This window comes from Epinephelus lanceolatus, chromosome 1 (genome assembly GCF_041903045.1).
Source record: "Epinephelus lanceolatus isolate andai-2023 chromosome 1, ASM4190304v1, whole genome shotgun sequence".
NCBI lineage: Eukaryota > Metazoa > Chordata > Actinopteri > Perciformes > Serranidae > Epinephelus > Epinephelus lanceolatus.
This window is the reverse complement of record NC_135734.1, coordinates 3015001-3032515: the sequence shown is the minus strand read 5'-3', so window position 1 is coordinate 3032515 and position 17515 is coordinate 3015001. Positions and strand designations below refer to the sequence as shown.

At 40.9% G+C, this 17515-nt stretch overlaps 1 protein-coding gene across 1 annotated transcript in view; it reads right to left on the bottom strand.

Moving 5' to 3' along the window:
• The window catches only part of efcc1 (EF-hand and coiled-coil domain containing 1), a 75693-nt gene that overhangs the window by 4542 nt on the left and 53636 nt on the right, over positions 1–17515 (bottom strand). Inside the window, exons 5-6 of the mRNA XM_033633910.2 lie at positions 15733–15889; positions 2982–3140 (exon numbers count right to left, since the gene is read on the bottom strand). Of these exons, the coding sequence (XP_033489801.1) occupies positions 2982–3140; positions 15733–15889 (316 nt within the window). The remainder of the gene's footprint in view (positions 1–2981; positions 3141–15732; positions 15890–17515) is intronic.

The window sequence follows — 17515 nt, the reverse complement described above, 5'->3', positions numbered from 1 at the left end:
TAAACAATGATCTGCTGGAAACTACAAGCACAGCCACATGAATAAAAGGTGAACATTGAATGCAAGTTTAGTTACATGAATGACAGCCAGATGAGTACATCAAATCTGCTTGTGCGTCATCTCAAGGAAATATGACCTTTTGGCTAAAGGGGTTGTGGTTATGTTGCAGGATCTTACTTGTTTCTTCACTGTACACGTTTGGTATACCATATAGCCTACCATGTGTGTTTTTTCTGAACCACCCTCAAATGTATTTATTGTTATTTCTAGGTTTACATAAAAGATGTGATTTTCAGTGTTGCCTATGAAGGCTACAACATGACGTTATCTTGCGTTACGTTTATGAAGTAACTGGATTTATACAGCTGCTGCTTTATTGCTTAATTTAAAATAAAGTATTTCCACGTGAGAATATGAATATTGGCTTTATCGACCTGTAGCACAACAATAAACGTTAGGTTTATGAATTAAGTGGATTTAAAACCGCTGGTTTTTGTATTGGAAAGCAGTGAGATTGTAAAATGTTCCTCAGTGCATGGACAGTGTGGTGACAAGTTGATCTGGCTACCTCCCAATTTGAAGACATAGCTGGCTGTATGTTGTCGGATTTTTATTGGATCTGTCAGTGAAGTGGTGTTGTCATAGTGGCGCACCACGTTAACTGCGTGCTTTTAATTTATTTTCCCATAATGAAGCGGGTTCGAATCCCAAGAAAATATTCCTTTTTACGTTTCACAGGGCTGAACGGTTCTTTAATATGGCACATGTTTATTTAGGCAGGCACCAGAGATGAAACTGTGTAGGCCTATTTAGAAAATTTATTCGAGATAGGAGTCAGATTTACAGGAAAAGCAACTTGGCCTCTTCCTGTTTTCAACATTCCGTCATAACAAGTGTGATTCAAACCGCGACTGAGTGTCGGTCCGTTACTGGGTTCCTCCAACAAGAGTCCAAAGACGGATCAGGTCGGCTATGTTTTGATGTTGTTATGAAAAACTGAATAAAGAGGCCTTTGCGAGGACAGCTACGTGTTCTCTTCCTGGTTGAAAACAGCTGTTGTCACTACGACAACCACAGACGCATTCGGCTGAAGGTCGCCAGTTAACAGGGTCGCGAGTAAATCCGAAACACCGGCGCGTAACCCCGGTTCGCTGATAACCGAGTATGCTGTCATTCAGTTACAAAAAGTCATTTTTCTCAGCGATAATGTTGTTGTTAAGTTGTTTTAATATACGTGAAATGTTTACATTGACATTTTTGTAAGATGACCGGACGATGTCATCTCCTGTAGCCGTAGAGTCTGCAGCTGGTAACATTACAGCTGCAGGTTAACGTTAGTGATCGTATTATCTGGTGACTTTCCGCTGAATAAGTTATGTCAGTTGTTGTGGTACAGGTTATTTGGTTGAATATCAACTTATAACCCAAAGAGTGAAACGTTAACGTGGATGAAAGTCACAAGATAACACTTGTGTGACAGTGTAAACAGCCTCACCAGTTCTGCTGGATGTTGACTACAGTATTCATTGTGATAATACTTGCAATATTGCATGAAACTAAACTAATAACTTAACGAATATCTGACAGGTAGGCCAGAAAAATAATAAAAGAAAGTAATGTTGTTATCTCTGTTCCATTTCAGGGCCACCAGACAAAACACAAGCCCTGATTCATTCCAGGGCCACCAATGAAGACAAGTTTACAAAAAACAAGCAGGCTCCAAAAAAACTATGGGAGTGAGTAATTTGTAACTTGTGAACTGTTCATATTCATAACATAATTCTCGGTCACAATGGCAACTGTTCCCCTATTGATCAAGCATTCTGTTTCAATATGAAATCAGCACAGCTGCAGATGGCGTTGTCGAAGATTATTGTTTGGTAACTGCACATTTGTTTTGCTGCCCCTATACTGTCACTTTTTGGAAAGATTTTTTCGAGTATATGTAACATTTATGTTCTATTTTCACTACTGTATAAAGATGTGCTGTTTGAATTTTATGATGTCAGCATTTCAAAACAAAAACAATTCTATATTATTAATCTGTTTATTATCTTAGCGAAATTCCATATTCATAAGAGTAAATTTTGTAAAATTCAGCACTCCACAAACTCCAAAGCTATAAAGACTCTGAAAATATGTAAACAATTTAATGGTTTGAGCTGCTGAACTTTTTTATTTATTTGTTTGTTTATTTTATTTCTCTTTATTTTCTCTTAACCCTGGCATATTTGTTCTGTTCATGTCTGTCACTGCTTGTTTTGTACAAGAACTGAAATAAAGTGTTGGGGAAAAAAAATTGTCGCATCTTTTTATTGAAAACTACTGATGATGTATATTTCTTCTTCTTTGAATTGACAGACTGGACAGTTTTGGCCCCCCCCACTCTTATTTGCCTTTGAGGGGTGTCCCATTTTAAAGTCACAAGATAGCCCTTAACACTTGGTTTTGAGGGCTAGTGAGATTGAGGGTTGAGTTTGAGAATTAAGATTGAGGGTTAAGATAGGAATTGGGATTGGGCCACAAAAAACATGTAGTTCTTAGGACTGGTAGGACTTCTGTTGGCTGATTGACAGGTCAAAGCAGACTTTTAATTCTGAGTACGTTAATGTCTACATGGAGGATTGTCCTTGAAAATTACTTGTGAATACTTTGAATTTACTCTTCTCTCTGATGTCTGATCAGAATAATCATTCCAGTACAGCATGGGTGGATTCCTCTCAACTTCCAGCCACACAAAATCAATTTCATTACTTTGACTTTCAATGAATAGTTTTGGTCCACATGATGGTCCTGCTGCTGTTTACAGGATTTTTCCACTAAGCTAGAAATCAAAACAATATGCTTGGGTCTTAAAAAGGTAAAAAACATGTTGAATATTATCACAAAACCTTGTTTATAAGCAGCTTTGACCACAAAATATTGGTGTTGATCTCTTCAGACTCAATAGTGTGGGTACCCCAACTAAAACTGTGACTAACCAGGTCTCTGAGCTGCTGGAGGAGCTGCAGGATGTCCACAAGTTTCTCCTCCACCAGCGACAGGCGAACCCTTTCTGTCTCCAGCATCTGCAGCTCCATCTGAAGCAGCTCAGTCTCCACTGCCTTCTGCTGCAGCTCCTGCACCAGAGAGTCCTTCATCTGGAAGACACAACACACACCAGTCACACTACAGGACAGAAACCTTCTGTTTGTCTTAGGGTCAGGTCTCACCATTGTTTTCATATTATGCTAGCCTGGAAATCCAGACTCAAATCTAGAAAGATTTTGAGTCTGGCCCTCACTGATACACCCTTCCTACCCAAGGGGCGGCACTAACTGAGGCACGCAGTTGGATAGCGCAATGGCCAATCAGAGCAAAAAACAAGGTGACGTATTCTTTGCCCCATTTGTTTGCCTAACACTGGGGCTAACTGATATATTATGCTTTTGCCGTATCCCTTCGGCAAAACAGCAAAAACGTCCTTCCTGGAAACGAAGGCTTCCAGGGCAGTCTTCTGTTCCTCTCTCAAGGAAAAAGATAAGTGTAGTTGGCTTAGCGTTTCTTCCAAAGCTAAACTGAATGGACGCAGTCCTTCGGCAGCTGCCATCTTGGCTGTTTACTTTTCGACTCCTACGGCGCAGCGTTGTCCTCATCATGTTACGCCTGCCCAGAGCCCGCCTCTGTCAGATAGACTGATCTGATTAGTCCGATAGGCGATTCAGCGGGCTCTGCTCATCGGGGCCAGATTCCTGTGCAGTGCAAATTAGAATTTGCCAGGGGCGGGGCATCTGGATTTCCAGGTTAGACATCTGTGCCGCAGTATTCTTGAAATTTTGCGTCTATCACATCTATCACAAGAATGAGATAGATGAGGTCATGCAGACTTGACCTTTGACATATGACCACCAAAATCTAATCAGTTCATCATTGAGTCCAAGTGACTATTTGTGCTATCTTTAAAGAAATTCCCTCAAGCTGTTCTTGAGATATCGTGTTGACGAGAATGAGACACATGCAAGGTCCCAATGACTTTGACCTTTGACTACTGAAATCCAATCAGTTCATTGCTGAGTCCAAGTGGACATCTGTGCCAAATCTGAAAGACTTCCATCATGGTATTCTTGAAATTTCATGTTAACAAGAATGAGATAGATGAGGTTACATAGACTTGACCTTTGACATATGACCACCAAAATCTAATCAGTTCATTACTGAGTCCAAGTGAAAGTTTGTGCTACGTTTAAGGAAATTCCCTCAAGCTATTTTTGAGATATCACGTTCACGAGAATGATAAGATAAGATAAATGTTACTGTCCCAAGCAGGAAATTTGCTTTGGGCACACAGTGTGACATAGCTGCACAGCAGTTACAACCAACATATACTAACAAGACATACAGTAGACAACCATGTATTATGCACGGTGCAGATTTGAATAGCATAATAGTGCAATTAGGACTACTGGATGAAATAAATACATCAACTTTATCATAACAGGTAAGGCTAAAAGAATAAAAGCTCCTTAAGGTTGCACTAGCCCAGGAGGTAATCATAAAAAGTGCAATAAAAAACCTGTAGTATAAATAGTGCAAATAAAATACAGTAGTGCAAATTAAACTGTCACAAATAAAAGGCGAGTGGCTGAGGAAGGGGGCGGAGTGAAGATTGTCCCTCGCTGCGGGGGAGAGGAGAGAGGGCTTCCCTGGAGGTCGGCCTCTTTACCCGGTCCCTCTCCTCCACACTTAGACTTATTTTCATTGTGCCGATGGTGGCTTGGAAAACCCCCCCTAACTGTGTCACACGGGCAGAAGCTCAGCCAGTCCCCTTCTCCACACTTTGACTTATTTTATCCTACTTGGTTCTATTTCTCCCTCTCTGGGAGCCTGGGCTCACCGCGCAGCAGCCCACCGCATCCATCCATCCACCCCTCCCTCCCTCGCGGCCCCGCATATATATGCCCCCGAGGCTCGGCTCTCTCTCACTGCGCAGCGGCCCTCCACGTCCCTCCCTCGCCGCCCCGCACATATACTCCCGAGCCTCGGCGCCTTTCCTTGACCAACTAACCTAAATACTATAAACACACTACTAACTGTAAACCTACACTAAGCTAACAATACAATTCGACAAACTACTAGCTATTCTCTCTGCTCTACTACTCTCTCTGCTCTGATCCAACCTACTCGCTATCAGTTTGATAATTGCGGACAGAATGGTTTTATAGTAAGGGGAGGAGGAGTAAAGGGAGGAGGGCAGGCTTTAGCGTGGACGGTTAGTGACATCATTCGCCCCGAAAAAGAATCATTCACCTCCAATGTAATGTAATGTAAATTCAAATGTAGTACCCAGGTTTCAAGCTGTAGAGGGCACTCCATAGCACATTTTTAAAATAAAATGTAGATTTTCAACAGTTTGCACTAAACTGTCAAGATTTTGAGCAGGATCAGTCAGTAACACTACTATAAGACCAGAAACAATGATTATCAGCTGGAAAAAATGGTTTTAGGGTTTATTCTTTAACTGTCCTGTCCATTAAAGGCAAAAAATACAAAAAAAAAAGAAAGAAAGAAAATAATGTGGGTTGCACAGGGTAGTGGCCACAGTAAAATCAGACTATCAGTGTTTAAATAGGTTACTTTGTAAATCTTTACAATCTTGCAATCTTTGTAACAAGCTTCTGCCACTGTTGCCGAAATTTTGCGGAAAAAATCTGCTTTACGGCAGGAAACGCGTCACGTATTGCGAAACTGGTCGGTCAGCCAATCAGGGACTGGAGCTGGTCCTTATGAGCATAGACATATGTACATAGACGCCGCATCGACTGCCTGAGCGCGTCCTCGCCGGCCGCCATCTTGGATGGGTCTCGCTTCGCCTCCACAGTGCATTCACTTCTATTGAGGAAGGAGCTGTATGCACAAGTAAAATAGAATAACTCGCTGAATTTTCAACTGATTTTCACGCGGTTTGGTTTGTTACAAACGGCACACATATAGTTATGATACAGGATGCTTTCGTACATTAAAAATGCGGGATTTCATGCTTTAATACTTTCTGCAGATAGCAACAGCATGTTATTTAGGTCACAACACAGTTATTTTATTCACCTCAACCCCAGAGTGGGATGGATATATATATATATATATATATATATATATATATATAGCCTATAGGCTATAGATATAGATATACACACACATATATACACTGTATAAACACAATATACACAATACAAAACATAGTATAGCATATTAATAAATTTATTAATATATTTTAATAAAGAAAAAGCTCTATTGTTGATTGAGTTTATTTCTCACACACACCCACTCTCTTTTATACCCACAGCCATCAGACTTAATAATTCTTTGTTAAATAGATGATCTTACAGACTTCTTTGAAATTTTCTTTTCAGGGATTAGTAAAGTTATTCTTATTTCACTGACTGCTGTGATCCCTCAAAAGTAGTAAAAAACATTTTCAGTATTTACATAAACACTGAAATTAATTTTGGTATTGGTATTATAACTATGAAAATGGGACTGTGGTCAAGATAATTTGAAAAAAGATACAGAAGGATGAGCAGCAGGGGATATTTGCAGCACAGCTGGTGGAAAAGTGAATATGTGCACAAAGGTGTGCTAGGCAAGGCAAGGCAAGGCAAGTTTATTTGTATAGCACAATTCAACACAAGGTAATTCAAAGTGCTTTACAGAGACATTAAAAGCAACAAGACACAATTTAAAACAATAAAAACAGTCGATTGAAAAGGGAAATAGAAATTGAGAATGATAGTGATAATAATAAAATACAGTAACATAAAATAAAAACAGGCTCAATACATTGAACCGTCAGGATAAGAAAAGAAGTAAAATAATAAAAGGCATAAATCAGCAGTGTGTAGTCAAAAAGTACGGGCAGCAGAATACAGCAGGTAAGTATTTAATCAAAGAGTACGCTTCAGTAAACAATAGTGTTTTTAGCCCTGATTTAAAGGAGCTGACAGTTTGAGCAAACCTCAGATCTACATATTATGCTATACATAATATGCTATACTGTGTTTGTATCGTGTATATGGTGTTTATACAGTATGTTTATACAGTATATAAATACTGTATATATATATATATATATATATATATATATCCCTCTCTGGGGTTGAGGTGAATAAAAGAACTGTGTTGTGATCTAAATAACATGCTGTTGCTATCTGCAGAAAGTATTAAAGCATGAAATCCCGCATTTTTAATGTACGAAAGCATCCTGTTTCATAACTACATGTGTGCCGTTTGTAACAAACCAAACCGCGTGAAAATCAGTTGAAAATTCAGTGAGTTACTCTATTTTACTTGTGCATACAGCTCCTTCCTCAATAGAAGTGAATGCACTGTGGAGGCGAAGCGAGACCCATCCAAGATGGCGGCCGGCGAGGACGTCGGCTCCAATAGGCAGCGGCAGACAATGCGGCGTCTATGTATATATGTCTATGCTTATGAGGAGTTGGGCATGAGACAGTTGAGTCATGAGCACAATGGCAGACTGACAAAGTTTGGAAACAAGTGAAAAGCGGCCTAGCAAAAGAAAACGAGCTCCTCTGTCTGAGGAGACAAAGAAGAGCAAAAAGGAGAGTGATAAAAGAAGAGGAAAAACAAGAGTAAACCTCAGTCAGGCGTTCAAGAGATGGAGGGAGCTCCGTGACCAAAGAGGCTTCAAAACCGACGTCCAGCTAGCTTTCTTTCTAATGGATCAGTAAGTAGCACAGCTAAATGTTAGCTAGACGAGAGAGGACTGTACTGTACTGGCTGCTAGTTAATTCCTAGCTGGCCAGCATTGCAAATCGCTGCAAACAGGGACCGGGTAGCAAGTGTTGGTCAGCTGAAATCGTCGTTGCCATTCTACCTCAGCCCACGGACAGTGATACCCCCCTCCCTTCCTTCTGTTCTCTTCTCTTCTCTTAGTCCACACAGGCCAAATAGGATCGGAGTGGAAACGGAAACGTAGGCTACGTACTGAATGTATACACATGCTGCTTTTGCTTTTTAAAGATTATAACAGTGAAAAAAAGACCGACCCTGCTGTACAGGAACAAGTGAAGGGAAGCAGGGAAACTTTGCTCATATTCAACCAGCTGTGTGTCAACGCATTGTGCGCAGATGAATGTTGTTTCACTTCTTCCGCAGGCCCCTGACAGCTGCCAGTCTGGGTGCTGGGAGCGGCAGAGGGGTGAAGCTAAACACTGTTCATCTGCACACATTGTGTTACCTTGATTCCGTTGCTGTGTCAGTCTGATATCGTGAATATATCCTTCAAATACATATTGTAGAAATTTGAGAGTATTTCTCCAGGGAGTGCAGTTAGCGACAGTGGGTGCGCCATGCCAGTCTAGCTCCGAAACCGAAAGTTTGTCGGACTTAGCAACAGTAACTAAGGGGGGCGGGCCTTAGCGAAGGGTGAATTCAATATTAATTATCATTAGGCTGCCGTTGCCAGGGATACAGAGCACAGACACATTTCTTTTTGCGAATTTTGAATCAATAAAACGTGCTTTAATCATTATTTTGTGTCATATCACTTAATGTTTTAGTAGTAAGCCATGTTCTAAGCTGGATAATGTATAGTGAGCCGGTGACTGTTGAAAAATAACTCCCGACAGGGGAATGGAACCCCGACTTAGAACATGGCACTCTTAAATACTTGATTCTGATTGGTCAATCAACAAAATTCTGCTGTGTTTATTTCTTGAGGTATCACCGCTGCTCTGTTGCTCCGTTGCTATGGACGCCATATCAAAATCAGTTAACATTAGTCCACACAGCTCTCCCAAGCTGGCCTGGAGAGCAGGGAGATCATGTCGGTCACTGGCCATAAACGTGAGAGCAGCCTTCGCAGCTGGGCACCCAGCATCTCCGACCGGGAAAAGTGGAGTAAAATCCTCTCCTCCGCTCCCGTTTGTCTGGTGAACGCCTCTCCTCTGTCAATACACTCTGCCAGCAATTTAATAATAGGCCTATTGATGCCAGTTGTAACATTTGAATGTTTTAGTAGTAAGCCATGTTCTAAGCTCTAAGCGCTGTGCGTCGGGGTTCCATTCCCCTGTCGGGAGTTATTTTTCAACAGTCACCGGCTCACTATACATTATCCCTTACATGTCTACTGTTGTTTGTACTGATACTGTATATATTGGTATCATTTACTGTGAGTTGTTTGTACTGGTACTGTGCATTCTGGTATAATTATTTGCATTACTATTTGTTTTTTCTTCAGATAAATCTGCTAATTGTTGCTCGGTCTCTTTACTCATTTATTTAGTAGTATAGTAAAAAAAAAAAAAAACAACACAAATCCTATCTGTTGCCTCTTTAAAGTGAGACTGACCTGTCTCAAACACCTGATACCAGTTTTCAATTCAATACATTGATACGCAATGGGCCTGCAAGCAAAGTCATTTTTGATGCAGTGCTTGGTAGTGTCATGTGACCCTAATAGCTTTGAATGATTTATATGACATCATGGTTTGAACAACCCAGAGAGCCTTGAATGTCGTTTAGCCTTTCTTAGCTCATTCCTTACTTTACACCTCCTCATTCCCAATAGGACATAAGGCTTCAATGAGGTCTTTCCATTGCATTCGATCCTTGACAGCATGTTGCACCTCTCCCCATGACAAGTTGATCTTCTCCAGCTCCAGTGTCACAGTTCTGCTCCAGCTGGTTTGGGCCTTCTAGGTTTTCTTTTTCCTGGTGGTGTCCACCTTAAGGCGACTCTCGTGATCTCACCCTGTTCCATTCTCAGCACATAACCTAGCCATCTCAAATGCCTATGTGTAATTTCCTTTGTGATGCTCTGGCTACCTGTTTTCTTGTACAGCTGAAGGTTGGAGATTTTTTTGGCCGGACAATCTTTCATATTCGTCTGAGGTATGCATTGTGAAAGGCTTCTGCTCCCCTCATGACTGTTTTGACCACTTGCCAACTCTTTAAACCGTACAGCAGAACAGACATTATTTCGCTGTTATACAAGAGCAGCTTGGTTTGAAGGCCGTATTGTTTTGATCTCCAAGTGGAACGGAGTTTAGAGAGGGCATCCTGAGCCTTTCTAAGCCTTGTTTTGATGTCTTTTTTGGTCCCACTGTCTACTGATGGGACTGCCCAGGTAGGTGAAATCTTCCACAGACTTTTTTTTTTTTAAGATATTTTTTGCCTTTAATGTATAGAAACGGAATGAGAGAGAGAGAGCAGGGGGGTGACATACAGAAATGGTTGCAAGCCAGTCCCTCCAGAAAAACGCGATTATGCGATTGCATAATTCAACGCATAATCAGCCAAAGTCCGCATACTCATGCGGGGGCCGCATTTTTTCAAAGACGCCGCACTTTCACCGCATAAATCGCCGATTTCCGCGTAAAATGCGCAAAATATGCGGGGTTTGCATGATTTCATAATCCTCGCATTTTCGTTGCAAGAGGGGTTTTCCTTGTGAACGCTCTCTGTAATGTACAAACAACTGTTGTGTCTGTCTGAGGCTTGCTGTGCGCGTCACATAATGAGACAGAGCGCGCACTAGGCAGAGTCGGTGTGATGTTTCTTCTCCTCCTGTGGGGAGGAGGGAAGAAACCTTCCAGTGAAATAACTCTCGATTTAAAAGAGCTGGTTATGATTTTAGGCATGAATGTGGGATTCAGCCTCAGAGTAGCTGCGCTCCTGTCATCTCTGCTAACGAGACAAGACGGGGAGACTGAAAGCGCACATAAATCACTCACTCTCTTACGAAGTCAGGGCTAAGTGCTGTCTTTAATGACAGTAGTTTGAGAGAGATTTGTGACAGAGGCTCGAAGGGAGGTTCTCCCAGAGCGCGTAACACCAGAGGTAAATCCCACTGCAGTGCCAAAGACCGCGTGGCAGGTCTCTGTCCCTGACTCCTTTCAAAAGTCAACCAGTGGGTGCGCAAAAACGGATCTCTGTCCATAGCCTTCATGACATAATATATATTTTATTTATTTATTTTTACATAAGTTGTAGCATATTCTTGCTACAGAACTTGTTTGACTCAGCAATGTTTTGTAAGTTTGAGCCATGTGTTTATTAAGGTCTGAAATAAAACAAGATGAGAACTTAAATATTCCCTGCACTTTCTGTGATGTAGTATGCTTGCTTATCATAGGAAGTAATTAGAAATGACTCTTTACATTAAGGTAGTAGCCTAGTGAGAACAGGGTGTTGGGGGAATCACTTTTTTCCTCTTTTTCATCAAACCGCAGTTTTTGCAAGTTCCCGCAATTTTTACAAGTTCCCGCAATTTTTGCAAGTTCCCCGCAATTTCATCGCATGAAATTGCATAAATATCCCGCATATTCCATCGCATTTTTTAAGAAAACGTGCCACATAATCAAGGATTTTTGCCCGCAACAATCACAAAAAAACTCCGCATTTTTCTGGAAGGACTGGCAAGCCGGAGTCAAACCTGCGACCGCTGCAGCGAGGCATCGCCTCTGTACATGGGGCGCCGGCACTATCCACTACGCTACCGACGCCCCATCTTCCACAGGTTTAATGGTTCCTCATTCACAAGAATAGATGCTGTGGGGGTGGTGTCAGTTTTAGCCTGCATGTTGGTGTGGCTGGTTGAAAGGAGATGTCCAGTGGATGCCTCTGGGTTTGCCTGCAGTGTAGGGATGTAACGATTATCGATATTACAGTAAATCTCTGTTAATTTTTACACGGTAAGAATTACCATTTATGTTTAAATTAATTGCATTATCGCGGTGGATTATCAGGATATGTAATAACAGCCTCATTCAAGTCTCGCGATGCAGGCGCTGCGTGAATGTGTAGCATGTGTAAACACAAAGAATGAAAACATGTCGGAAGGTGGTGATAGCGGCACTCAGTACATTTTCCCCCCAACTAAACGCACAAAATCTGAGGTCTGGGGGTACTTTGGGTTTCTGAAGAATGCTGAGGGACAGCTGGTGGAGGACAACTATCCTGTGTGCAGAACATGCAGAAAGAAAGTTGCTGCGAAGGGTAGCAATACTACAAATCTGCTGGCTCCTCTCCATGACCATCATCCACAGCTTTACAGCCAATGCAAGTTATGCTATGCAAACGTCAGTTATTGTGTGAGGGACTTCGGTTTTACTAAGATTGTCATAATGTGTAACTCTGGACGTATACGGGACATTTGAGCCGTATCTGTCATCCTAAACGGCGACTAGGTTTTCCGTTTTCGTTTAAGACACTTAGGAGCTAATACTAGCTGAGTAGCTAATAGCCATATTAGCAGCTATGTTGCTAAGTGTTTCAAAACGAAACGGAGCTGAAAACACTGAGCGGAGCCGACAGAATATAAACTGACGTAACATAATGCTAATTGAGATCAACTATGATTGAATCACTGTGATTATGGTTATTGTATGGCGAGGTAGAATCGATATAGACGGCCAGTTATGCTTTCTCGACATAAGCTCAAGGAAATAACATAAAACGCTGCCGTGTTAACCTTTAACTAAGAGCTTTAATGGGGGCTCTCGGTTTTATAAGGTTAATTAAATTCACTGCTCACAGTCTTGACCTAACACACACACACACACACACGAGAACATGCAATCCTTTTCTCATACAGGCACTCCTTTCACTCACCTGCACACTTCTAATGTATTAATTATTCTGTGTAGTGATGACCATTGCCCTTAGGGTTTTTTTGGTTTCTCCTGCACATTTGTGATATCTATTCTATATATTGTATATCTTTTGTTCTACTCTTGCATTGTTTTGTTTTATATATATTTTTCCTCTTGTGCTAATAAATAAATAATTAATATATAAATTGTTTACATATTTTGCTGACTGTTAAAATGCACCAGAGAAATAAGCTTTGCTCCTGTAATGTGTTTACATATTTTGTTAATTTAAAATAAAATTTTCTGTTGCTGTGCCAATCCCTCGCCCCTTTAATGTGAAAGTTTCATTTTAATATAAGATTTTGGCTGTTAACATTTTAGTATGATAAGGAAGTTACAAGATTTAGTGAAGTTATTTCAATGTATCTATTTTTTGGACATTTTACAGCGCTTAAAAAATATCGCAATATTATCATTTACCGTGATAATTTGGTCACTATAATCGAGATATCAAATTTTCCATATCGTTACATCCCTACTATTCACACTTTTGCATGGTTCACAGTCAGATCATGGCTGTGCCTCACCTACCTTTATACAGTGGTGTGAGGAGAACTATCTCGACCTGAATGCCTCAAAGACTAAAGAAATGATCGTTGACTTCAGGAGGAACAGGCCAGAACCAAGGGGAAGCACTATACAGGGCCAGGAAGTCCAGATAGTGGAGTCATACAAGTATTTAAGTACAGTCTTTGACTCCCAACTCAATATCTCCTGTAACACTGAGTCTCCTGTCAAGAGGGGGCAGCAGAGGATCCACTTGTTGTGGAGGTTGAACTTGTTTCTAGGAATATTTTGTGTGTCTTTTATCATTCTTTTATTGAAAGTCTTTTAACATTCTCTTTTATATGTTGGTTTAATGGGTTGCCTCTGAGAGATAAAAAATAGTTTGCACAGAATCGTGAAGATCTGCTCCAAGATTATGGGATTCCAGTTGAGTGACTTGGCCTCGTTGTGGAAGAAGCAGGTGGTCAGGAAAGCAAAAAGCATTATTGGACATCCTGACCACATCCTTTCTCAGAATTTTGTGTTAATGCCCTCAGGGTGGCGCTATTATGCCCCTCTGAGGAAAACAAACAGATACTCAAACTCCTTTTTTCCTTCAGCTATTACATTGCTGAACAGCAAACAACTATGAATGTAGAGCCAATGCCACTGACAGCCTGAATGTAATCTGAATGTAATTTTCTTTTATTGTAATCTTGTTGTTGGGAATGTGTTATGTGTGTTTGTTGTGATACATGTTGTTGTGAACTGTAAACAGAATTGCCCCACTGTGGGATAAATAAAGTTTTCTGACTCTGACTGACTCTGAAAAGAGTGTCATTCCTGTGCACTAAATATCCCATCGAGAGAGACTCTCACTGCAGCCTGTTCTATTTTGTTCTAAAAATGTTAGCGTGCAGCCCCATTCTGTGGACGATAAAGGAGGTGTAGGCCTTCCTCTGTGTCACCGATGATGAGTGCTGAACAGAGCAGTGAAGGACAACAACCCCACTCACATTTAAGAGTACTTGTTGTTGGGGAAACGCTAAATAGACCTAGGGCCTATGTTCCATGTCTGAAGGGTTACTTCTGGTTCCAAAGGTACCTCACCTAAAGTGTTTGGTGGAAACAAGGCTTTAGCTTAAACCTTACTATTTAAAACTGAACTGAAGTGAAACCTATCTTTGCTCTCTTCAAAGTTTGAATACTAAGGTTTTTAGTGAACATGCATGTGTCATTTGTGGATGAAGTGTTCCTTTATTCATTTGCTCCCTGAAATTGCAGAAACAGAACAAAAATGCCCATCACAATTTCACAAAATCAAAGTGGACACCTCCATTTGACTGTTTTTTTCTGACCAATGGTCTAAAACCTCTAAATAGTCAGGTCAATTATAGAAATAAACCTTCAAATATTAACATTTCTAAGATGATACCTGTCAGTTATTGGCATTTTGCTTAAGAAAATGACTATAGCAATTAATTATCAGAGTTGTTGCAGATCAGATTTATGTGGATGGATTATTTTACTCATTGTTTCAACTCCAATTTGAACAGTTTATGCAATTACTTCATGGCCAAGCTACAAGTTGAATCACTGCTATGTTGTATCCTATTTATCCATATAAAAATATTTGACATACATTCCTAAACAGAAAAATACATTCTAACGGATAAGCCTGAATTATTCAGCCTTTTCCTTATTGTCTTTTATTATTATATTATTTATTATTTGCCTTTTCAAAATCCCATGAAAAGACCAACACTATGTAACTTCATCATCTGTTTGTGTTTTCATGGTATTTGTTGCCAAAATATATTGAATATTGTCAGTTTTATGCAGAAACACAAGATATCTCCTTAGGCTGTACATAATTTGACAATCCTACAAGAGCTGCTGGATATGCCAGTCTAGAAAATGTAACATAATTGCCCTGTAGGTCTGCTTAAATCCTAATACAATATAAATATGCCCAGCATCAATGTCTGTCAAATGTTGAGGGTTGGAGTGAGTTTTCAGCCTATAATGTACTGCAGGTTTGTCTGCCAAAAAGTTGGAAATCCCTGTAGTGCGCCTTTACGTCATGGCGTATTGCAGGACAAAGGTCTAACCCTCCACATCCTGCACATATACAGAGCCTCACAGTCATGACTTTGTTTAGCTTGAACTTTTGAGTGCTGAGACGTTCTGAGAACACATTGAGTCACTGTTCCCCTCCTGCCTGTCTTCCTGTGCTGTGAGAATACTACTTGACGGTATTCTTGTCATGCGGGACAAGGGGAGTGTTTCTGTGGCCAACTCCAGTGAGAAACAGCTGCAACTGCCCCCCCAAACCCACACTCGCAGGGAAGCTGTGGTGCTGCTGGTAGTGGTTTGGTTAAGTGGAAGCTGCAGGATCAGGCCACTAACTGTGGTTTTCCTTTGAAGCGCTCTTCTTTCATAACAACCTTCACCAGTCCTCTCTTACTGAGTTTAACACCATACACGCAGCCACAAAATGACTGAGCAAGGCAGACCATTGTCTAGAGAGACCAGTTGGATATAAATGGATCTAGCAGACCAGGGCAGAGGATACTGTAGTTGTGGTGGTTTGTACCTGGTCCATGTCTATCTCCACCTGGCTCTCCTTCAGCTCCAGCTGCTTATGCAACTTGGTCACCCTCTCCAGGAGCTCCACCACAGCGCTGCAGCTCTCCTCACTCCTCCAGCTCCCATACTTAGACATCAGCTTCTTGAATGCCTTGTCATCACACCTGATCAACAACATGTACCAGAAGAAAGAAAGTCTATCAGGCTCAGAGCTACAGTAGTTGTCAAATAGGATCAGAGTTTGACAAATGTTGGGGGAATGATGCGTCTCACTACTCTGTCTCAGGGCAAACCATGTCTGAACAACACAGCATTTTAATCTTTATTCAAATTCTCTAACACATGGCAATATTTTAGCACACTAATACAAACTAGCATGGTTAGTAATTTGTTGCTTTGTTTGAAGGTTATCACTCTTACATGTTTCAAATATTTTCCAAGAATGCTTTGAGGCAGGCATCAACACCAATTCCTGGTTTTGGTTGTTAATCTTTCAGACTCTCACATTAAAAAAATATATTGCAGTGTTTTTTATTTGACGAAAAGTATGAGGAAAATATTTTTGTCAATGACCTTATTTCCATGACAAAAATGAGACGATGACGAGCTGACAAGGGAATTCCAGTTTAGCATGTGAGGGAACACAAGCTCAACAGGTGGCTCCCATGCTTTCTCAATACTTATCATCAGTTATTTGCACAAGAGCCGTGTTTTACTTAATACCTGGTGTTGTTTAACATCCAAAGACTGTTGAACTTTAACTTTTTGAAACAAATGGCTTACGAACTACGGAAGAAACCAACAACTGCTACTGCCGACCACGCGGCTGTGGAAAAGGGCGCCACCATGTCGGAGGAAAGCACTGACCCCAGCTCTAAACTGCCCGCAGATCTGGAGAGACTCTGCTCTGCCCTTATCACGGAGCTAAGCGCGACACTTTCCACATTGATATACGAAGCTCAAAGCACGGCATTCAGCTCAATCTTGTCCTCTCTGGAAAACATCAGGAAAACAACTGATTCTCACGGGCAGCGCATTCAGGACATGGAACATGGCTGGCTGGCTACAGTGACAGAATCAATCAATCAATCAATTTTATTTATAAAGCCCAATATCACAAATCGCAATTTGCCTCAGAGGGCCTTACAGCGTACAACATCCCTCTGTCCTTTGGACCCTCACAGCGGATAAGAAAAAACTCCCCAAAGAACCCCTTTAACAGGGGAAAAAATGGTATCCATCAATACAATAATCCATATGACAAAATGATACATAAAGAGAGACAGAGGTAGAGAGAGAGAGAGAGAGAGAGAGAGAGAGAGAGAGAGGTATGCAGGACAGACAGTAATGATAATAGCTTACAGCAACATTAATTTAAGTAATAATATTATAATAATAATTACAGCTATTGTGGTACAATATGTTGTAAGTATATATTAATATATGATAGTATATGTATGTGACAATAATCATATGTGTATAATAACAGTAGAGGTATGACTAATAATAACAGCAGCAGCAGGAGGCATCAGGCAGGACCATGGCAGCAGCACAACCACGATCCAGGCACAGCTGCGATACAAGTTAACCTGCCAGACAGTGGAACACAAAGGCTCCAGAGAGGAAGCTGAGTTAGTGACATGCAGTAAAGCCGAGTTAGCAATATGCAGTAATAGGACATGAATGTTAGAATTGGAAGAGTGCACCAAAAGCCTAACGGCAGACAACACTCGCCTCCTTGCGAAATTAGAGGTCTCGCTCTTGACTATCTAATTTGAGGGTCATCGGAA